This window comes from Hippocampus bargibanti, linkage group LG04 (genome assembly GCF_051943395.1).
Source record: "Hippocampus bargibanti isolate YZ-2025 linkage group LG04, ASM5194339v1, whole genome shotgun sequence".
NCBI lineage: Eukaryota > Metazoa > Chordata > Actinopteri > Syngnathiformes > Syngnathidae > Hippocampus > Hippocampus bargibanti.
Window position 1 is genome coordinate 8,214,698 of NC_142737.1, and position 23,214 is coordinate 8,237,911.

At 40.3% G+C, this 23,214-nt stretch overlaps 3 protein-coding genes across 4 annotated transcripts in view; 1 reads left to right on the top strand and 2 right to left on the bottom strand.

Annotated features, from left to right (window-relative positions):
- Positions 1 to 1,757: 1,757 nt before the first annotated feature.
- foxd5 (forkhead box D5) lies at positions 1,758 to 4,259 on the bottom strand. The gene has a single exon (XM_088993827.1). It carries the CDS (start codon positions 2,935 to 2,937, stop codon positions 1,999 to 2,001), a length of 939 nt encoding a protein of 312 aa, XP_088849953.1. The 5' UTR covers positions 2,938 to 4,259; the 3' UTR covers positions 1,758 to 1,998.
- A 149-nt stretch (positions 4,260 to 4,408) lies between these two features.
- Positions 4,409 to 22,808, bottom strand: zng1a (Zn regulated GTPase metalloprotein activator 1A). Of its 2 annotated transcripts, none has more exons than XM_088993826.1 (16): positions 22,674 to 22,808; positions 20,340 to 20,473; positions 20,017 to 20,103; positions 19,656 to 19,752; positions 19,422 to 19,513; positions 16,396 to 16,455; positions 15,813 to 15,850; positions 14,156 to 14,202; positions 13,925 to 14,011; positions 13,792 to 13,836; positions 13,170 to 13,226; positions 9,346 to 9,397; positions 6,560 to 6,628; positions 6,362 to 6,427; positions 6,088 to 6,214; positions 4,409 to 4,975 (listed from the first exon to the last, which is right to left on the bottom strand). In XM_088993826.1, exons 2-16 carry the CDS (start codon positions 20,437 to 20,439, stop codon positions 4,908 to 4,910), a joined length of 1,092 nt encoding a protein of 363 aa, XP_088849952.1. In that variant the 5' UTR covers positions 20,440 to 20,473; positions 22,674 to 22,808; the 3' UTR covers positions 4,409 to 4,907. The 2 variants fall into 2 exon arrangements, with proteins under 2 accessions (XP_088849952.1, XP_088849951.1); XM_088993825.1 differs by lacking the exon at positions 22,674 to 22,808 and adding an exon at positions 21,153 to 21,357.
- Positions 22,809 to 22,815: 7 nt separating this feature from the next.
- Positions 22,816 to 23,214, top strand: part of dock8 (dedicator of cytokinesis 8) — a 74,116-nt gene continuing 73,717 nt past the window's right edge. Inside the window, 1 exon segment of the mRNA XM_088993828.1 lies at positions 22,816 to 22,955. Within this exon segment, the coding sequence (XP_088849954.1) occupies positions 22,903 to 22,955 (53 nt within the window). The 5' untranslated portion in view covers positions 22,816 to 22,902.

The window sequence follows — 23,214 nt, forward strand, 5'->3', positions numbered from 1 at the left end:
GACAAACTGTTCAAAACATCTATTGTACCTAGCAAACACTGAAGTACATTTTAGTCTGCACATTTTTCTCCCCATTCAAAGGGCAACCGACGTCACTTTTTTGTTTTTTAACTGACATCAGAAAAACGTTTTATAGCATCTAAAATACCCAAAACACGCAGTGTGATATTTTTAGTCAAATGCAAAACATCAATAAAAATGACTTAGTGTCCAAAATCTGCAAAAAAATTGAGCTGCGAATTGGGCATTTTCAGAAAGTCCCGCCCCCAGTTCGTGACATCACGCCAAGACGTCTTGCATTGCTGGAGAATAAAAACAATGGCTTCAGATTTGGAGAAGATGCTTTCTTGTTACACATCCAGTTATGAATATGATTCAAATAGTTCTGAAGAGGAAAGCATACATGTTTGCCATCGATTAAATAATTTATTCCGTGTCATTTTGAGGCAAACGGGTGGGGGGGAATGTCTCACCTAAAAAGAGGCAAGAAAATGGCCACCGAGCTGTGAGGAATGAATCAGCCCGTTTCCACAGGCTGATACATTCCTTGCATGGAGCTTGGACTCCCTCTGCTGGTGGCTTTTGGATGTAACACAAGGGTTTAAAAAAAAAAACAGTACAGCAAAATACATTGACGTGATGGAAAGACGTTAGAATGCGTCTTTTTTTACGGTCAGGAGGCGGTCCTTTTCTGACGTCACCTGAGGACTCGTCACCAACTCAAAAACAAGACTTCCTGAATGTTCAGCGCTAGTCTTAAAACGTAAAATATAGCTATATGCGGTGGAATCTTATTAAAATACGCTCAGTAGAAGTCATTTGAAGCCATTTTACAAATTATGGACACAACTTGTCCGGAGACGTCGGTTGTCCTTTAAAGATCAGATATTTGGATTTAATGAGAGTAAGTCGACTGTGAGTACTTTTGAGACCTCCAGATGCAGACATAACATACACGACAAAGTAACACAAAGTTGTATTTTCACAGTTTCAATATTTATTCGAGGGGACAATTGTAAAAACAACAGTCTAGGAACCAAACATTGCTGAATTAACCCTTTTATTATTTTATCCGCTCAAGTCATCGGCAGAGCACTTTACAAAAGCAAATAATCACTTTGGAGGACCTTAGATTCTAGCCATAAAATAATTACAAAACCATCAAAAAAAACCTTAACTTTCTTTCCCCAGTTTGCCACGACCCCATGCACCATCCCAATAAAGTCGATTTAAAGTTCATGTTTTAAAAACTACTTATTTTGTTATAACCAACCCAAAGAATTTTACAATACCATTTTTGTATTGATACTAAAGTGGTTAATGCACACATATGATACGGATGGATTATTATTATTATTATTATTATTATTATTATTATTATTATTATTATTATTATTTATTATTATTTATTATGCGGTTGGATAATGGATGGATTACTATTATTCATATTACACGAATATTGCCTGAGCCAGTGCCGACCAACGTGGTGCGCGGCCTCCCTCTAGTGGGAAGTGAAAGAATTGTTACCTTAGTTCAGGTGCATTTCATAAAATACGTTTGTATCAAAAGTTGAATAACTATATATTTACGCATTTCGTGAGGTAGAATTTTAAATAATTTGCGCTGTACATTGTATTTGAATTATTCTTTAAGGACACCCCTCCCCCCAAAAAATGTTTGAGCACATTGTGAATGTTCACACTATGCATAATGTGACATTTATTTAAAATAATATTAAATGCGCACGACCAATCAAACGTTCTGAAACAATTACACGTTGTTGAATAAGAAGTGTCATAAACTGGTAGTGTACGTCCGGTCTGACGGTTATACACTAAGAACATTTTTTAAGTGGTGTTAAAAAAACTTCAAGAACTATGTATGAATTTCTTCGAGATCAAGTCAACATAAATATCATGCAACACAAATATTTCTTCAAGAAATGAGTAGCGCGTGTCTTAAATAATGACACAATTTCAAAATAATCACAATAACACATCAGGTGTGTGGATATAAACGGCTTAGTTGTTCACTTATAAAAGGGGCATCGCCCCGCATGGCAGAGGGTCCAAAAAGAGTTCTGGAGTTCTCCAAGAGTGTGGGAACGAAGCAGGTCACGTGGTTCGACGTATACCGATAAGCGAAGGGGGTTTGGTGCGACCCCCCGTTAATAGGAGCCGGTTTACTCATAATAGAGTCGATACTGAAGGGACACTTTGTTTGTGGGCCACGACCGCTGCGTTCGGTGGTTTCTGTAATTCTGAGCTCCTTTGGTCCAGTGCAAGATTGCGTCGACAAGTGACAGAATGAGGAAGGCGCAGTGACGCAATCCTGCAGCGACGCGTAGCCAACAGCAGCCGGGTTGACAGTGTACGGGTGGCCAAAACGCCGGCAGTAGAAAATGAATCCTTCCTTCCCGAAGTCAGGCTGATTTCTCTTGAACCGCTTTCGACGCCTTAGAAAGCTGCCATTGTCGAACATGTCCTCGGAGGCCGGGTCCAGGGACCAGTAGTTGCCCTTGCCGGGGTTGCCCGGCTCCCTGGGGATTTTGATGAAGCAGTCGTTGAGGGACAAGTTGTGCCGGATGGAGTTCTGCCATGCAGGGAACTTTTCTCGGTAATATGGGAACTTGTTGCTTATAAAGTCGCAGATGCCACTCAGAGTGAGCTTCTTCATGGGGCTCTGTAGAATGGCCATGGTGATAAGAGCGATGTAGGAGTAAGGGGGCTTCACCAGGCTCCCAACACTGGCCTTCTCGGAGCAGAAGCCGCTGTCACACTCCGCGGAAGAATCCGCCCCCGAGATGTCCAACTCGGCCCCGACGGCCAGCTCGTTGTAACGAGTCTCGGGCTCATCCTCGCCCACGATGTCGATCTGGTCCTCCTCAGGAGGCAACTCGGCGTTTGGGGAAGAGTCGTATTCGCCAGAAAGTGTCATGGCAAAGTTCACAAAAGTTTAAAATCCCCAGCCTCCCCAAAGCACGACGCGCCGTGCATAAAAAAAAAAAACAAATCGCTCGTGCGTAAAAGTGCCCCGTGCTCGTCCACCTCTACCGTGACCGGGAGGGGGGAATGAGCTTTATAAGATGGGAGGCTTTTACCCAGCAGGGTAGAACCACCCGGAGTGGGGGGGGGGTCCTGTGGACCTATCACAAGACCCCCCCCCCCACATCAGCGGGGTTCCAAAGGAGGAGATTGAACAGGTGGGGGAGTCAATCTACTCAGGCAAATGTTAGTTAATATTTAAATCTCGATACATTTCCGAACTGGTAAAGTCATATTATAGATTTGACGCGCCATTCACTCGAATACTACACATCAGCATTATCGACAACCAGAAATTACCCCCCACCCCGACGTTAGGGGATTTTAGTTGTATTATTGCCATCATTTAAAATACACAAGCAAGGAATCGTGAAAACTGTGTTGTATTTTGATTGTAGAACGTCCTCGTGTTTAAGTTAAACGCATTGGTAATGGTAACATTAGTTCGATACTGCTCGTACATTATGTAAGTGTTCCTGCTTCATTTAAAAATATCGATGAAAACAATCTGTCATATGTGATAAAGAAGTTCATATTATATAATTTATTATGAGCTAACGTATATCTAAAATACTAAATATAATATGTTGCTGGTCCATATGACAAGGTACGACAAAAAGTATTCGATATAAATGAAAGAGCAATATGGAAAACATGTTTTCAATGTGATAGAATAAATTATTACTATTTATATTATAAAGCTCAATGCAGTGTTTGTGCAGTCTTTTATCAAACAAAACACAACGTTAAATTTTATATTTTATGATTTTGTAATGTAAAAGCTCTTCCGACTCACGCCACAGCGGGTTCCGTTTCGTTTGTTACCTAAAGATGCCCGCGGGGGGCGTGACCATGAAAATGGCCATGGAGGGACGCCCCGCCGGGCGGTGCTGAATTGAAAAGCCAATGGCCGCGCTAAACGAGGCCAATCAGCATGAGAATCGAGTAGGAAACGGCCACAGCTGGGTTGTGAGGCTCGGCCCAACACGTGCAAGTGTTGCGGGGATTTACGACTCGGGCTTGAATAAAGCAGGGAGCTATCATCAAAGTAAAGTGAGCGGATATGTGCTGAAAAACAAAACCAACAAAAAACGACACCTCCATTGCAAATGAGCCGAGCTGGGAAAACTCCACCCACTTCCTCGCCTGACCTGGGCAACTTAGTGCGTGCGTGTGAGAAGGCTAATGGTTCTGACATGATAGCAGCACAAACACAGTAGCTTCAAACGGCACCAAATAACCAAATATGGCGTGCACAGGCTTAATTTAAGGTGAAGGCAGAAACAAGATAGCAATGACCTGTTAATCATTTCAGCTCTAGTCCATAATGAGAGGCAAAGAAAAAGCAGGCTTCTGCACATGAGTGTTTTTTTAGTACTTTTAAAAAAAAATGGAGATGTGTTATTTTCGTTGTGAAATTTGCATTCTCAATTACAAACACAGCCTTTTTGAATGTTGCTGTGCCGATTACCATTTTGTGTTTGGGAGCCTTTTACTGAGCGAGTTTCTTGTTTTGTAGCAAGTCTTCTTGTGTCAGGAAGGGCATCCGACGTAAAAGCTTGGCCAAAACAAACATGCGGATCAAACCTCTAAAGATGGAGGACACTGATTTTCTGTGGCGACCCCTTGAAGGGAAAAGCCGAAAGGAAAAGAAGAAGATGTGTTACATGCATCTCCTATTGCATACATAAGTAACATCATGTTACTCAGATTATCATCATTGTTGTCAGACGCCACTTTTCCAAGTAAACTATCTGGAATTGAGTGAGTGACTACATGAAGCGCAAATCTGTCTCTTCTTGATCAAGCAAAATCAGAAGACTTGCTGTAGAATTGGCTCAGTTGCTGGAAAAGAACTTCCGATTATTTGTGTCTTTGTAGTACAGTGGAGATGAATTGTTGTTGCAGAATCTCTTTATCCAAGTTTTTTCCTAAGAAACAGAACAGATAGAAATTGTCATCAATGGTTGAATGTTCCCAGTGATATCAGCTTGTGGGATGCATCAAAATCATAGAAATATGTGGTTGAATATGACCCCCCTGCCCCCCACACACAGTCTTTCATTAACTCATTCAGTGCCATTCATGAATTTATTCGGGAATTGAAAATATGACAGAGTGCCATTACCGAATTTGTTCAGGTTTTGGTTTGTTTATGCTTGGTGCAGATAAAGCGATGGTCAGACCTCTGGCGATGTTTTTCCCTTCCACTAGGAGGCAGTATTTGCCTTTTGTTCATGTTAGCGCTTTGTTACAGCTTCATCTGTTGTTAAAGCGCTATATAAATCTTGTATCTAATCTAAATATGTATTTTGTACAGCCGCCCCCATTTCGAGCTCAGATAACTCCAGACCCATATAATTTAGGAATTAACTATTTTTTTTTCTGATGAATGAAGATAGTCTAAGGTTTCTTAACCTGAATTGAATGTGTATGTCGTGCCAGTCCCTTGTTCGGGTTTTGTTTTTTCATGCTTGGGTGCCGATAAAGCTCTGGCCATGGCCTCTGGCAATGTCTTTTTCTTTTTCACAAGGTGGCAGCATTTCCCTTTCTTTTCATGTTAGCGCTTTGTTCCAGTCTCAGCTGTTGTTAAAGTGTGGTGTAAACCAATATGTATGTATTGCATTGTATTTTGGACAGACACCCTCATTTCAAGATCATATAACTCCAGACCCATATAATTTAAGAATTAACTATTTTTCTGATAAAAGAAGAAAGTCCAAGGTTTTTAACGCTGAATTGAATGTTTATATAGTCCTAAAACTCAATATTCTGTGTGTCCTGGAATTCAAGTGACAATGACAAAAACCGCGGCACTGGTGTGGACACATTTTTGCACATCATCTGGCAGTGAATGAGTGAACTCTAATGGTTCCATGAGATGTAATGTGAATTTTCTCCTCGCTACCTGTCAGTGGTTAAAAAAAAAAAAATCACGCTTTAACAAGCACATTACATTTAGTGAACATTAGCAAGTGTAACTTTCACGCAAGTGAAAACTGGCTGTGTACACGCATGTATTAGGCTGTGTGAGTTTCTTTACCTATAAAAACCAACCGGTTGATCCGCGGCTGCTCATCCCAAAGCTGGGTCGTCTCATTAAGCTCATACAGTTCGTGGACCCCCTGTAGCATGACTTGGTGGGCTTTGGCTGCCAGCGACACTATTCCCTAAGAACACATGCGTCACACGATACTCGTGACAGATTAACCCCACGGTGAAAGAAAAAAAGGCACCGGGACGGTTGAATGCAGACAAGGGAGCGGGGTTTATTGATGGCTGCCCGCCACCGAGGCGACTATTGTGCTTTACTGTACCTTTAAGCGGATGACAGTCATGGGTTGCCCCTCTTTGTTTCGCAGCGTCTTTTCCCAAAGGAGATCCTGCAAAATGTGTGGAAAAAAAAAAATATATCCAGATTTACTTTCTCAAAGGGGTGCATTGTGAGGAAGATAATTGGGGGAATGGGAGCGGGGGGGATGCAAAGCCGAGGGGTCACCGCATGTGTTTTGTACCTGAATGAAAACATTCAGCGCATCTTCTGAAAGACTTCCCGCCACTTCAAAGGTCACCGTTAAAATACTCTGACAATAGGAGAGGATTCATTTTAAAACAAATGACATGACATTATGTGTAGTTTTTTGTCTCTATTTAAGAACAAATACAGAATAGGCACAACATTCGGTACAACATCATGAGATTAAACGCAAGGGCCAGATTGCAAAGAATGCTGAGAGAAAGTTAAATAAAAGTAAAAGATAAATGAACGTTGTAATTGACACAACGTTGACAAATTGATGACATTTGCTTCTTGACCTTTATCCACCTGGACTGAGCAATAATAACTTTGTAATCTAATGAAAAAAGGTACTATTGGTTAAATAATAACTGTATTCTTGCAAAGTTACAATTTCCCACTTAACTCATTCACTGCCAGACGATGTGCAAAAATGTGTCCACACCAGTGCCAGGGTTTTTGTCATTTTCACACCAAATATTCAGTTTTAGGACTACATAAACATTCAATACTGCGTTAGAAAACTTAGACTCCCCTCTTTCATCAAAAAAAGTTAATTCCCAAGTTATATGGGTCTTAAATTATCTGGGCTTGAAATGGGAGCGGCTGTACAAAAGGCAAATGCTGCTCCCTCCTGGAAGGGAAAAACATTGCCAGAGGTCTGACCAGCGCTCTATCGACACCCCCACCCCGGTAAGAAAAAAACACAACCTGTCATATTTCTAATTGGCGAATAAATTCGCGGATGGCAGTGAATGAGTTAATAGGAAAAGTTTTCATTTCAATTTCGCTGAATATCTTGATGCCTCTGAAGTCCTTTCTTAAAACTTAAAGGACAACTGACAAGTCCGGACAAGTTGTGTCCATAATTTGTAAAATCACTTGAAATGACTTCTACTGAGTGTATTTTACAAATATTGCACGGCATATAGCTATATTTTACGTTTTAAGACTTGCGCTAAATATTCAGGAAGTCTTGTTTTTGAGTTGATGACGAGTGCTGACGTGACGTCACGTCAAGAACGCCCCTGACCGAGAAAGCGACACACAATGCATTGTGCGGTACTTTGTTTGGTCTGAAAACTTGATCCGTGTTGATGGCGAAATTAGAAGGAAAAAACATATATAACGCGATGGCGAATCGTTGTGTGTTGCACCAAGACTACTATTTGATACTAGTTGACACAAATTCCCAGTAGACAAATCAGCCCATTTCCAACGGAGCTTGGGCGCCATCTTGTGCATTTTTTGGGCGCTACATCGGAGTCCAAACGCCTCAAAATGAAACAAACGGACTTATTTAATCGATTGCAAACATGTATGCTTTCCTCTTCAGAACTATTTGAATCATATTCATAACTGGATGAGTAACAAGAAAGCATCTTCTCCCAATCTGAAGCCATTGTTTTGATTCCAGAACAAGGCAAGAGGAACAAGGGGGCGGGACCTTCTGAATCTTGCTATTTCCTGGGTCATTTTGAAATAGTTTTGGGACACTTTAACTCATTTTTATTGGTGTTTTGCAGTTGACTAAAAATATCAGCCTGCGTGTTTTGGGTATTTTAGATGCTATAAAACGTTTTTCTGATGTCAGGAAACAAAAAATGGTGTTGGTTGTCCTTTAGTCATTGCAACATTTCTGACCAATAATGTTTATTGTAAACGTCATTCTCAATCTTAAAAATTCTTGTAATAGTTTGGCAAAGTAATCATATTTGTTTAGTGTAAATGGTCCAAATGTTGCATGCAACCTGTCAGTGACCAGTATGTCCTGTAGAATTGCTCTTATAACAGAACGCCCCCCCAAAAAACACATATTTAATTCACAGAGGAAAATGAAATAAAAATAAAATAAAAAAATGACACTTAAACTAAAGACACCCCATCCGATGACATTGTTAATTACCATATCGAAAACTCCATTCAGCACCTCTTCTTCTATATCCAAAAGCCCGATGGAGCCCACCCAGCCCTCACGGCCGACTTGTCACCCTCCCCTCTAAACTACCTTGTGGCATTAAAAGGGCACTTTGCAGATGTTTGCTGTTTTTGTGTTAAAGTGTTAAGATTACACACTTCCTTGTCATTTGGTATAACAACAGAAAAACAGCCGTCCCATTTACATGAAAAGAGCAAAGGGTGGGGAGGGCTGGCGTGTGTTGCAGGGGGCTTACACAAGGAGGGTGGGGGGGTTATGCTTCGTGTGGGAAAAGGGAACGTGGAACAAACAGACAACAATAGCGGTATTTACACACACACACACACACACACACACACACACAAACGCATGCGTCTCATCTGTGTCCATCCTGTGCTAAAACTGCCTGGTCATTATACAATAACTAAATTGTGTTCATTTTCCACGAATAATTTCAAAATAAAACGACTCAAAAATACATTTGCAAAATAACAAATTTGATATTGAACTGTTTGGTGAAATATTATCATCTAAAAGGGTTAAAGTATGGTCTAGCTCCTTTAACAATTGCAGAGGCGTGTCTATGTGGGGCTTTTTGTAATATAATACAAAAAAACTAACATCAAACGATTTAAGTTGATCACCCCCCCCCCAAAAAAAAAAAAAAAAAAACAACAACAAAAAACAAGGGAGGGATTTTCACGCCGGTGTCGCCGCCCGAGGGGATGCGAGGAAGTTTTAGCCCAAAGGAGAACGAATTCCCTTAATCTCGCGGGAAACGATGTGTTGAAAGAAATTAGCAAACAAAATACAAAGGCAAAGTGAGGAGTGAATTAAAAAAGAAAAAATAATAAGATGGACAATACCTTGTCAAGATGAGGTCTGCTCGGTTTCATGATACGGAGCTTCTCTGTTAGACTGTCGAGACAAGAAATATTTCATGTGATTTAAAAAAAAAGATCTTAGTGTCTTCCATATGCAGTGATACCTTGGCTTACGAACTTAATTGGTTCCCAGACAGAGTGTGTAAGGCGAAAAGTGTGTATCCCCAAAATTAATTTCCCATAGGAAACCATTCAAATGAGAATAGTCCGTTACCCAGGTCCCTATAAAAAAATTTCTACTTTCTAATTTTATAAGCCTTAAAACTACATAAAATATACCTTATTTTATGTAGAATAAATGTGCTATGGTATTATAATTCAGGAACGGTATAATAAAGTCGTTTTATTTACCTTTGTGATGGTCGATGATGGCTTGATGGAGCACCTACAAGGATCATTCCTCAAGATGTGAAAGAAGGTTACGTTCCTAGTCAAGTTTTTAATGCTGATTAAATAAAGTTGTTTCACTCCATTCCATCAAGCCATCAACGACCATCACAAAAGTAAATAAAACGACTTTATTATACAGTACATTTTATTTATTTCATTGTAATACCACAGCGCATTTATTATACATAAAATAGGGTATATTTTGTGTAGTTTAAAGGCTTAGAAAATTAGAAAGTAGAAAAGTACGTTTTATGGAGACCTGGGAACGGATTATTCTCATTTTAATGGTTTCCTATGGGAAATTAATTTTCGGGATACACACTTTTCGCCTTACACACTGTGCCTGGGAACCAATTAAGTTCGTAAGCCAAGGTATCACTGTATAGTATATCCCCACCCCATGCTCCGGTATAATCAGCGCTCCCCTCAATGGACTTGTAAAAACTTAAGAAATGGCAATTAAAGGCTACAAAACAGCCACTGCGACCACCAAACAAACTCTGCACATTGTTCTCTTCATCGAGGCCTGGCCTCCCCCCAGTCTTGCTGACCTCACAAGTGTTGCACCCAGCAGTTTGAGTCTGATACGCTGTTAGTTAGTACCACACAGGCGGAGCGGCGGGAGGTCGGGGGAGGGGGGGGGGGGGGTCCGCTTCAAACACCCAACATGGGCCCCGGGGAGGTGGAATGGTCATCATACTGACCCCCATTCTCTCCGACTTTTTAAAGCGAGGGGGGAAAGGAGCTATCTGTTGGAATAAGGATGGGGTGGGGTGTTCGATCCTCGGGAGCCAGTGGACACACACTGCTCTAATCCTCTGCAGCTGGCCTCACACACACTGACTGAGGGCATGTAAGAGAGCTTTAACACCGCAGACCGTTTCATTCACATGAAGGGATGAACACTGTCTCTATTCAAGAGAATGACATTCTACCAGAGGGGTAAAAAAGGGGGACACAATATGATGACCACGGCGGGGTGTCACGGGGGGTTAGAGTGGGTGGGTGGTAGCTGGGAGGTGGGGTGCTCAATAAAAGAGTTTGTTAATTAAAGAGAAACACGGCGAGCAATACCGTTCAAGGTTGTTTGTTGGCTACACGCTTCGGACGGACGAGCGACAAAAGGCCGTCGAGGCAGAATACTAATATTGTATCTTAGCAACCGGCACAATAACAAATAACATGGAGGCTTACGCGCCGTCAGCCGCTTCGTTAGGTACACCAGCGTGTCTTTTAACCCATTCGCTGCCATTTCCGAATGTATTCAGGAATTGAAAATATGACGTAGACCGCCATTCCCGAATTTGTTGTGGTTTTGGTTTTTCTTGCGGGGGTGGGGGTGCCGATAAAGTGCTGGTCAGACTTCTGGCAATGTTTTTTTTCCCTTCCACGACATTTGTACAGCCGCCCCCATTTCAACCTCTTCTAACTCCAGTCCCATATAATTTAGGAATTAACTTTTTTTCTGATACAAGAGGATTGTCTTAGGCCGCATTGAATGTTTATGTAGTCCTCAAACTCAATATGAGAGTTCTGCAATTTGAGTGCAAATGACAAAAACCCTGGCACTGGAGTGGACATTTTTGCACAATGTCTGGGAGTGAAGGAGTTAATATAATAATAATAATAATAACAATAATAATAATAATAATAATGATTTCATTTATAAGCACCTTTCAAAACTCTGAAGGACACTTTGCAGTCACAGGATATTTTTCTGCAGGTGAGCAGTGGCAGCCACATGCGCAGTAATGATAAACAAACATGAGTTGCATAAAATTAGAATAAGAACATGTTACTGTGACTTTTTTTGATGCTTCTAAGTTTTTTCCCCCTAAATAAAATGTAAATGTTTCTTTTTGTAATGTAACACTTTATTCTTGAATTTTAGGGGTTGCAATGTGTTTTTTTTTTAAGATTTATGGGGGAGTTTTCCCACGTAACATTGTAACTTGTACGTTGACCAGTATTGTATTGTATTACAACTTAATTCTTGGAAAAAAATGTTTTTTTTTGTCTTACAATTTTTACAAACAGATTATTTTCCTCGCGGAGATTATCGAACATTATTATCACAACATTCATGTAGAATTGCCATTTTTTTTTCTTCCTATCAGTACTTGTGACTTAAATCTTGAAAAATTACATTTTGGTCTTGCAGTATTATGACTTAATTCTAATCTTTACACAATCTTTTTTCCCCATTTAAATATTACAAATGTTTCTCATCAAATTCTGATCAGCCACTGTCCCCATTAATCAATTAGAATCAGAATCAGAAAAACCTTTATTTGTCCCACAATGGGGAAATTTGCAAAATTAATCAATCATTAATCAAACTTTCATGTAACTCAAAATTATTTTTTTCTTTCCTCAAATCCCTACAAATAAATAAATAACAAGGTCACTAGGCTCTCATCAAAACTTGTCAATTTATGTTTTTACTTGTACTATCGCAACATGATCCTCATCAACCGCTTAAAAGAAAAAAGCAATAGAACAAAGACGGAAATGTCTCTGTTGTGAATTAACTCATTCACTACCATTCCTGAATTTATTCGGGAATTGAAAAATGTGACGTGGATCGCCATTCCCGAACTTGTTCGAGTTTATTTTTTTTTTTTTTGCGGGGGCTGCCGATAAAGCGCTGGTCAGACCTCTGGCAATGTTTTTCCCTTCCACAAGGAGGCAGCATTTGCCTTTTGTCTATGTTTGCACTTTGTAACAGCTTAAGCTGTTGTTAAAGCGCTATATCAATCAATTTCTATATATTGCATTTTGTACAGGGGCCCCCATTTCAAGCTCAGATAACTCTAGACCCATATAATTTAGGAATTAACATTTTTTCCTGATGAAAGAAGAGAGTCTAAGGTTTCACATGGTGTCTTGAAAATATATGTAAGTCATAAAACTAAATATTCTGTGGGTCCTGCAATTGATATTAAATATGACATTGAGCTCCATTCCCAAATTTGTTCGGGTTTTGTTTTTTTCAAGCTTGGGTGTCGATAAAGCGTTGTCCATGGCCTCTGGCAATATTTTTTTTATTTTTCCACAAGCATTTCCCTTTTGTCCATGTTAGCGCTTTGTTACGGCTTCAGCTGTTGTTAAAGCGCTATAGAACCAATATGTATGTATGTATTGTATTGTATTTTGTACAGCTGCCCCCATTTCAAGCTTAGTTAACTCCAGAACCATATAACTGAGGAATTAACTTTTTTTTTTCTGACGAAAGAAGAGAGTCTAAGGTTTCTTAACCTGAAGTGAATGTTTATGTAGTCCTAAAACTCAATGATCTGTGGTTCCTGCTATTTGAGTGAAAATGGCAAAATCCCTGGCACTGGAATGGACACATTTTTTTTTACACATCGTCTGGCAGTGAATGAGTTAAATGCCACCTGCATGGTCAAACTCACTTTGTTCCATCCTTTGTGTCAAATGAGTGAAGGTCGAGAACTGCCGAGAGGTCCACCCTGTGAAAGAAGACCAAATCGTTTTTTTTTTTTTTTTTTTTTGTTATTTTGTTTCTTTTTAAATCACCCCATTACACACTCTGAGGGTGAATGCCGAGGTAGAAACTTTGGTCATAGGGTGTTTAAAATTGATGTTAAAATAAGTGGATTGAGGGTTGTGATGAAAAGGTTTTTTTGATTAACCCTGGCCTCTTGTTGCCCTTGAATGAACTTTACTGAGAGGGGTGGACGAACACAGACATATGCGACCCCCGTAACAAAAACAACCCCCAGGTCAAAGGGAGCAAGGCACCCTGGGTAACTGGACACCGGTGTACGCCCGGTGCTTACTCAGGATGCGTCACTTTGTGTATATTATTCTCCTGTGCGTTTAAGAGGACGAAGGGGGAGGGAATGTCATGCCTACGCCCCCTTCATCTTTGAAATGAAGATCTGAGCTCGGGGTCGCACATGGAGTTCATCTGCCACACTTTATAAACAGAGAACGGGTGGGCAGGGCGCAGAGAGGCTCACGATTAAAAAAAAAAAAAAAAGATCCCGCTGTGAGCGCGATGGCGCTAACTACCTTGATCTTTGAGTTTCCAGGATCTTTGCCACGCCATTGATTGACCTGGGGGATAGCAACAGCAAATGTTATAACTTCTTCCAAATCCATCACATGAAAGATGGGTGGGGTGGCGGGGTGTCATAGAGGTTACCTCACAGCATCTCGGATTTGAGCAAGCTCCTCCTCCTTCACTAGATCGCTTTTGTTGATAATTGTCAGGTCAGCGAGTGCAATCTGCCTGAAAAAGATCCAAAAGACTACTGAATGCGTTTAAGTGGCCAATACCAATTTCCTGCCTCAATTCAAATTTCCATGTAGATTTCAAATAATGCGTACCTGATACGGGTTCCTGCAGTAAAAATAATAATAATAATAATCAAACCTTTCTGCCTCATTCACAAGTCCATCAGCCTTTTCCTCTGTGAGGTGCTGCAAAAAAAGAAGCATGTTCATTTTTTCTTATATTACAACTTCTTCAAAGATTCCAATTGTATTTTCATAATTTGTTAATAAAGAAAAAAGGCACTTTATGTCTATACCTTGGCTTACGAACTTAATTGGTTCCCAGACAGAGTGTGTAAGGCGAAAAGTATCCCCAAAATTAATTTCCCATTGGAAACCATTAAAATGAGGATAATCCGTTCCCAGGTCCCCATAAAACATAATGTTCTACTTTCTAATTTTCTAAGCCTTAAAATTCCACAAAATATGCCTTATTTTATGCATTATAAATGTGCCATGGTATTATAATCAAATAAATAAACTGTACTATATAATAAAGTCATTTTATTTACCTTTGTGATAGTCGTTGATTGCTTGATGGAATGGAGTGACCGGTTTCATCAGCATTAAACACTTGATGAGGAACGTAGCCTTCTTCTTTCATCATCTTGAGGAATGATCCCTTGTTGTAGGTGCTTTCTCTGTGATTATATCTAGTTCCTCATCAATTGTGTTCTGTTTAGCTGGGTTGATAGCTTTTTGCATCAAGTGTACAGATGGCTTGTGCGGGTTGTTTTGTGGAGCCTGAGTGATGGGATATTTTAACCTTGCAGTCTACACCGCCTTTGAACTATCAAAGTTGAAACTCTCTCACTGTTGTCTGGCTGTCTCTTTAATTTTTGAACCCCCTCCCCCCACTGCTGCGTTCTTGACCAATCACGTGGCTTTAACTGAAGACTGGGGGCGGGGAATAGAGGACAAAACCAGTCGGCTGCCATTTTGTTGTTAGAAGAATGGGCTCGTTCGCGAACGACACATCACTCATTGAGGCAGCGCTGTGTACAAAAAAGTTTGTATGCCAAGGTAAAGTTCATATGCCAAGGTATTTTTTTTTTTATAAGTTTAACATTCGTGAACCGTAAAGCTCGTAAGCCAAGTGGTTTGTAAACCGAGATAACACTGTAGTTGATTTTCAAATAGGCCAGTAAGAATATACTGTATGTCATACATATATGAAGCATATATGAAGGCAGGGTGTCAATCTTGGTTAGAGCGGCAATCCGAATCCTATGTGTTCAACTGACAAGCATGCATAGGTGTCAAAACGTTTGGTCAAAAGATTTGAGAAATTCTGCGCAACCCATGAAGGGGCGAGAGCGGGAGGATATGTTGGAATGAAGGCTTCACTGGAAGTTCTCCTCTCTGGCATCCCTCCTCGGCCGCCAAAGGTGTCACTTGGGCAGGCTCGACACCTTTGCCAAAAAGCCTATTTTCCAGGTGTCACTTGCCATGTTCTTTTTAAACACCTTCTGTGAGACAGCTTTTGTGTGTTATCTATTGCTATGCACTTGCAAACTGTGAATTTAGTGGGTTTAGAAACTTAAATCAGGCTTAAAGTGAAAAAGTATTTAGATGCGCATTTCAAATACTGCATGAGAAACGGGCATGTTTTGCTATTTGACCTTGAAATAAAAACGGTTTGATCACACTTTAACTGGTTCTCGCTAAGCTTTTATTTTTCACAAATAACGATGTGGTGACCTGATGAAAGTTCAATTTATTGGAAATGTTAAATGAAACTCAATGAAATTGCATACCTGAAGTCCGTACTTGGCGTCAATGACGGTCACAATACCTGAGAGGAACAACGTGATACAGGGAGAAAATCATCTTTAAAGCGCATTGAGTTGCCGCATACATGAAATCTTCTTATTTTCCTTTCAGGGGTCGCCACAGCGAATCAATGTCCTCCATCTAACCCGGTTTTGTGTATCCTCTTCTCTCACACCAGCTACCTTCATGTCCTCTTTGACCACATCCATAAACCTCCTCTTCGGTTTTCCTCTCGGTCTCCTGCCTGGCAGTTCAAGGCTCAGCATCCTTCTCCCGATATAGTCACTCTCTCTCCTCTGGACATGTCCAAACCATCTCAGTCTGGCCTCTCTGACTTTTTCTTCAAAGCCTCTAATATGAGTTATCCCTCTAATGTACTCATTCCTGATCCTATCCAACCTGGTCACTCCCAAAGAAAAAGCTGACTTGCCATTTTAGATGGACTTCAACAACGTAATATTTTTTTAAAAAGTAGTGTTTTAATGTAACATACCTGTGTCGAAACTATTATTTCATTTAATATGAAACCAAGATGAAGCCAACAAAAGTTGAGATGAAGTCACTCACCGTCCAGATAAACATCACTGCCAAGCTCTGCGTCAACCCAAAACATGGAAGCAACGGCGCCTGTAATCCAAACGCAAGAGATTTTATATGCTTGGATAAACCCAAACCAGGAACCTGTAAGTTCTGATTCAGTCAAAGTTATGCGATTTAAATTACCCGGAAAAATATGAGTACATATTACAGTGAAGTATACCGTATTTTCCGGTGTATAAAGCACACCGTATTATAAGGTGCACCTTCATTGAATGAAAAAAGGTTTTCCAAATCCAGTGATACCTCGGTTTACGAACCCCTTGGCTTACGAACTTTTCGGTTTACGAATATTACATTTATGAAAATTTTACCTTGGCATACGAACATTACCTTGGCATACAAACTTGTTTTGTACTCGGGGCTGCCTCAATGAGTGATGTGTGGCAGCCCGTTCTTCTAACAACAAAATGGCAGCCGACTGTTTTTGTCCTCTATTTCCCGCCCCCAGTCATTGGTTAAAGCCACGTGATTGGTCAAGAACGCAGCAGTGAGGGGGGGGGGTAAACATTAAAGAGACAGGCAGACGACAGAGAGTTTCAACTTTCATAGTTCAAAGGCACAAATAACCCGCACAAGCCATCTGTACACTTGATGCAAAAAAGCTATCAACCCAGGTATACAGAACACAATTGATGAGGAACTAGATAAAATGATCACAGAGAAAGCACCTACAAGGCATCATTCCTCAAGATGGTGAAAGAAGAAGGTTACGTTCCTCATCAAGTGTTTAATGCTGAGGAAACCGGCCACTCCATTCCATCGAGCCATCAACCTCCATCACAAAGGTAAATAAAATGTTTATTTCTTTAATTATAATACCATAGCACATTTATTATACATGAAATAAGGTATATTTTGTGTAGTTTTAAGGCTTAGAAAATTACAAAGTAGAAAATTATGATTTATGGGGACCTGGTAACGGATTATTCTCATTTTAATGGTTTCCTATGGGAAATTAATTTTTGGGATACACACTTTTCGCCTTACACACTCGGTCTGGGGACCAATTAAGTTTGTAAGCCAATGTATCACTGTATAATGAATAAATATATCCAAGTTTTCCAAATATAAGGCACATCACATTATAAGGCGCTACAGTAGAGACTGAAGTTGCACACTTCTTAATGGAGTCGGTGGCTACTGATAGAAGTTGCGAGTCATGTTGTGACTTCACATATACAGTCTAAGTCACACCAGCGTATAAGGCGCAGTGTCATTTTTTTTAAGAAAATCAAGCCTTTTGGGTGCGCCTTCTACTCCGGAAAATACGGTAATAAAATCTATGTGAAATTGTTTTTCATATTTTCCCTACTGATTGACATGTATCATATGGAAACTGTAGGCTTAGTGACATAGCTTGAAATTCAAATCTGCCATTCAGTACTGACATAACTGATTTATTTGCAACGTTTGAGTATGTGTGCTTACTGTGTTGCTTTTTGCTGTCCTATTACTTTCACTCGAATCACTCAAATGAAAAAAATGGAATACAAAAGAGGATTACCTCCCCCAAAATATTTTAGTCCCAAGTGAAGCAGATGATATCATTATGCAAGGCTTTTTACTGTTTTATCTCCAGCTGCTATGTTTGTTCTGCTCCCATTTTCTCATCCAAGAAATCATACACACGTCTCTCGTGTTACTGTGACGGCCACATCATGTTCACATAATGCGCTTTGTGTCAGACTGCCAGCTCTCAATAGAGAAGTATTGTAAATATTTCATGACCGTGTAATGAAAACAATATTTTTTTGAGAAACGTTTCATGCGAGTCATCTGGATGGAGGCTGAAAATTTGTCATCCCCTGACAGTGGGGGCGGAGCCAATGACAGGAGATAACTAGCTCGTCTGGTTGAATAACATGTCAAGAGATTCGAAGAGGGCGACAGCCCAATAATCCAGTTGGCGCATGGTCACCCTCCCTGACACATTCTGTCACTTGGCGACCAGGCCTATTTGGCACCAGATTTATATGAAAATGGCCAAATAGTGATATCCTGATTCAAACAAGAGGGCTGTACTGTATGTCTTTGGTGGTGTTTTGTCGTTCCCTGGATGTAAATAAGGCCTTCTCAGTTGAACTGAAGAGAGGTGGTGAATCTGGCCAAATATGGACATTTTACCTCCATTCTGATTATGGTTTGCAACGGTCAGATTATAGGATGGTGCTCCTATATCATCATCATTATCATCATTATTATTATCATCATCATCATCATCATCATTATTATTATTATTACATGGAGATATACTGACCAAATTATGTGGCGTGTGTGGTACCACACAATAGACACGCAAGAGCAAATTTGCCATTTTTTTTTTACCTTTTAAACTCAGAAGTTCAAAATTGATTCACCCATTTTTAACTCATTCACTGCCATGCACGAATTTATTCAGGAATTGAAAATATGATGCAGAGCACCATTCCCGAATTTGTTCGGGTTTTGTTTTTTTTTTTTCATGCTTGGGTGCCGATAAAGCGCTGGCCATGGCCTCTGGCAATGGCCTCTGGCAATGTTTTTTATTTTCCACAAGGGGGAAGCATTTCCCTTTTGTCCATGTTCGCACTTTGTTCCAGCTTCAGCTGTTGTTAAGGCGCTATGGAAACCACTATGTATTGTATTGTATTTTGTACTGCTGCCCCCATTTCAAGTTCAGTTAACTCCAGAACCATATAATTTAGGAATTAACTTTTTTTTCTGACGAAAGAAGAAAGTCTAAGGTTTCTTAACCTGAAGTGAATGTCTATGTAGTCCTAAAACTCAATGATCTGTGGGTCATGCTATTTGAGTGAAAATGACAAAAACCCTGGCACTGGAGTGGACACATTTTTGCACATCGTCTGGCAGTGAATGAGTTAATCAAATTCAATATCGACACTGCATTGTAGCAGAATGTAATTTTCAAATCGCAACAGCAACTAAGGAGGGCGAGGAGACATTGAGGACAAACTTCAGCTTCATTTGCTCATAAATATCCATGTTTGCATTACCTGGATCGGCAAGCCCTGTGGTTTCCAAGAGTATATAATCAAACTTGCCCTTCTTCTGCATCAGATTCTCGATGGCTTTAAGACCATTGTCTCTGAAAATGGATTAAAAAAAATAAATGTGATGAAAAAATTGCCATAAAGGTCAAAGATGGACAGTGAATAAAAGAATCATAACTGCATGCAGTTATCATTTCATGCAGAATGTGAAGAACTTCATCACATCACTGGACATACTTGACGGAGCAGCAGAGGCAGCCGTTCCTCAGCTCTAGCCACTCTTCGTAAAGTTCCCCAGCATGGCTCACGGCTAGGGACTTCTCAAGTGCGCTACCTGTAAGCGAGTTGTCCATTTTAACGCTTTATAGCACAATACAACGAACACCATTTATTATGCTTGTCACTGTCGACAATCTGCAGAATACTTGGATGAAAATACCGTTGACATACTGCAAGACGTTTGGAATACAACACAAAGCGAAAGTCAACGTAGTCAACATTGGCTATCATAGTTGTAGCTGTGCTGCCATCCTGTGGAAAACTACCAAAATTTGAGCCGGGACCACCACTCAGTGTGATCAACACAAAGGCTTTTTACCTTCCCCAAATTCATTGAGTATGACGGCAATCCGTTTGTCGTGTTGTTCTGTTAAGATATAGTTCAGGAGTGTCGTCTTTCCAGCGCCTACAAAAGGACATAAAAATATTGCATAGGAATTTATGGGAGTTAATGACAAGAAATATGGATTTAAGTGGGAATTTATATAGAGTTAGCAAGTGAGTATTCTTTGAGCTTATGCAGTGGAATCTTGAATTACAACTCGGGTTGGGCAGTATCATGCTCATATGGTATACCTTGGTGGCTAAAAACAGTAAGTGTATCGATCAATCTAACCATCCAGTCTCAAAGGTGTCTCTCACCAAGGTAGCCAGTGATGATGGTAACAGGGATTTGCTCTATAGGTCCACCAGGCTGGGCATCGATGGGCACCAACTCTGGGATATCGTCCTCATCCTCCATTGTGTTTAGACCAGCAGGCGACAGACAGAATGATCTGTTGAATCAACACAAACGACACACACTGAAATGTAATTACAGAAGTAATCTACCATATGAACAACTATTACGTAAAGTTGCGATGGACACAATATGTCAGTTTGGTCAATACTATGCTTCATCTTAATGAGAAGACATGTTTTGGCCACCTTATTTAGAGTAGCATAGAAAAGAAAACTTAATAGAAAGTAGAAACACATCTCATTGGGATGCATCAATCGGCTTGCAATGTACATTCAATAAAATGCATTGCCATAACTCAATTATGTTTTATTCTTTAATTTGATGGGCTCCCCGACCCTCACAATATTCGCGAGGATTTTCAAGTTACGTTTTTACAACACTGAAGAAATTCAACAGTCAGTTTCGTCAACAAATACAGTTTTGCAAATGTACCCCAGATAAATTTAGAGTTTCGAATGCTGGGCAACAATATTTTAAGAAACTAATGTCAGTCAGTGTGATGTTTCAAAAGTAGATTTAAAAATGTTCGTATTTGCATTCATTCATTAGCGACTGGCTAGCATGATTCGTCTCTTTGTCCCTCTCGAATTGACAGTGACAACACAATAACTACTCTTTTATTGGTTTACAAAGCAACACCAACGGTTGCCTCACACTGAACGAAACACACAATCAAGCTACGTTTGAGGATTTCACTGAAAAAGTGGCTGTACCGTGCATTCAAGAGAGGCAGTAGTGTGCACCTTTGTTGACAGACCGGCTGATAAGGAAACCAGTAGCGAAAAATTCCTCTTTGGTTCAAATTTTTTACGTACACAAGGGGAAGCCAGGACTAAAAAAACATAGTCACGCATAGATTGAATATTAAAAAAAAACACAAGACTTGATATGATATCCATATAAATTAAAACATGAAAAAGTAAGAGCTCCGTTTGTTCACTTTTGAGGGTGATGGCAGTGTGCATCACAGTTAACAGTCCGCATTCTACGAGCAAAAATACCGTTTCCGATTTGCCCCAAAATATAAACCGAAGATAATAACAAAAAAGAAAAAGAAAATACGTGTTATAAAGTTGAATCAATATCTAATTTTGAGCTAAGGAAATGTTACACATTTTACACACACCGTCGTTCCGGCAAACGCGTTAAATTGACGTACCGGCGTAATAACCAATATTACTCGCAAGGGGACACAGTTGACCTATTTTATTGACTCCTCGGCACTAAGCATCGAAGCAGCAGTGTTATTTAATTACATTTGTCACCTTTCGCCTACTATTAGATATCATTTAGAAAATAACTGTGATTCACGATCAACTCTCTTATTAAATATTTGTGAAGATCGTCGCTCTATTTAACCATTTAAACGTCATTTTACAGCAATTATCTGTGCATAGTTTACTCACTTTTGCATATTCTTCCCATTGCTTGTTTGAAATTTGAGTTTTCTGGCTTCTCCCCACAGTCAAAAAAAACTGGGTTCTTATCACAACTATATAAAGACGCTGTCAAACGTTTCCCATCATTCAGCACATAAAAGGTAGTTAGCTCATTGAAACACGGTCGATCCATCAGGTCCAATTGTAATAGAGATTATATTACTAAATATATTTAATGTTGTTTAAACATGATGCACGCTGAACATTAACACTGAATTAAATATCAGGAAATGTACTTAAGTATCAACTAAATGAAAATATATCGCACAATAAAAATCCCCCCCCAAAAAAAATACACTAAAACTGCAACTAAATTAACAACTAAAATAACAAGTGATTGTGTTATGTACCAATAGAGGGAGTCCAGATACCACACTTGACACACTCCTGCTCAAACTTTGAGAATGAGTGGGAATGATTGATTGTCTGCCTGCGATTGGTTGCCACAGTGCAACAATAACAACAACGACGACGACAACAAGAGTGAGGATAAGTAGTTCTGAAAACGAATAATACAAATAATAATCGTGGGTTTACATAATTCTTAAAAGACATTTGAGAGAGAGAGAGAGAGAGAGAGAGAGAGAGAGAGAGAGAGAGAGAGAGAGAGAGAGAGAGAGAGAGAGAGAGAGAGAGAGAAAGAGTTTTGTCTCTCTCTCTCTCTCTCTCTCTCTCTCTCCCTGTCCCTCTCTGCCGCTCTGCCTCCATCTCCCTCTCTCCCCTCTCTCTCATTCGTTTTTCTGACACGCTCCCGACCAGACCGGAAATGGCTTCGCAATCGCTTGTACTACTTACTTCCGGACCCAAGAATCACTCACTCCTCACTCCTGAAGCTTGACGGCGGCGGAGCTTTTCTTGTACCGCGGGGGGCGGTGCCTCGGTGACAGCCGGGGCGGACCGAGAGTAGCCCCGGGCGGGTAGAACTCTAGCGAACACACCGAAGACAACCGACCGGCGGTGGCGTCGGTGGCGGAGCAGCAACCCCCCACCCCCTCTTTTTTGGACTTTCGACTTCTAGCCTCCCATGGCTTCTGTGACCAGTGCAGAGCGACGGGCTTTTGCTTTGAAGATCAACAGGTAAAAACAAACTAACTACGCGCAAAACAACTACCAGAACTCTTTTTATGTTATCGACTGTTTTGACCACTTGCAACGAGGAGCAGGCACAGTTGAAAGGACAACAGGTTACATCGGTGATGTAATGTCGCTTTCACGTTACTTTAGGATTCAAGTTAACTTTTTTTGAATAAGTGCGCACATTACAACTATATCCAGTTGAATAGTTTCATGCATTGCCACTCTATCCTGGGCGCCGTGTCACATTAGTGATCATGCT

Coding starts and splice junctions, on each gene's coding strand:
- foxd5 (XM_088993827.1), bottom strand. CDS start 2,937: ATGACACTTTCTGGCGAATACGACTCTTCCCCAAACGCCGAGTTGCCT.
- zng1a (XM_088993826.1), bottom strand. CDS start 20,439: ATGGAGGATGAGGACGATATCCCAGAGTTGGTGCCCATCGATGCCCAG. Junction 14,203..15,812: donor ACGCCAAGTACGGACTTCAG/GTATGCAATTTC, acceptor CTTTTTTTGCAG/CACCTCACAGAGGAAAAGGC. Junction 6,215..6,361: donor TGACTGTCATCCGCTTAAAG/GTACAGTAAAGC, acceptor ATGTGTTCTTAG/GGAATAGTGTCGCTGGCAGC.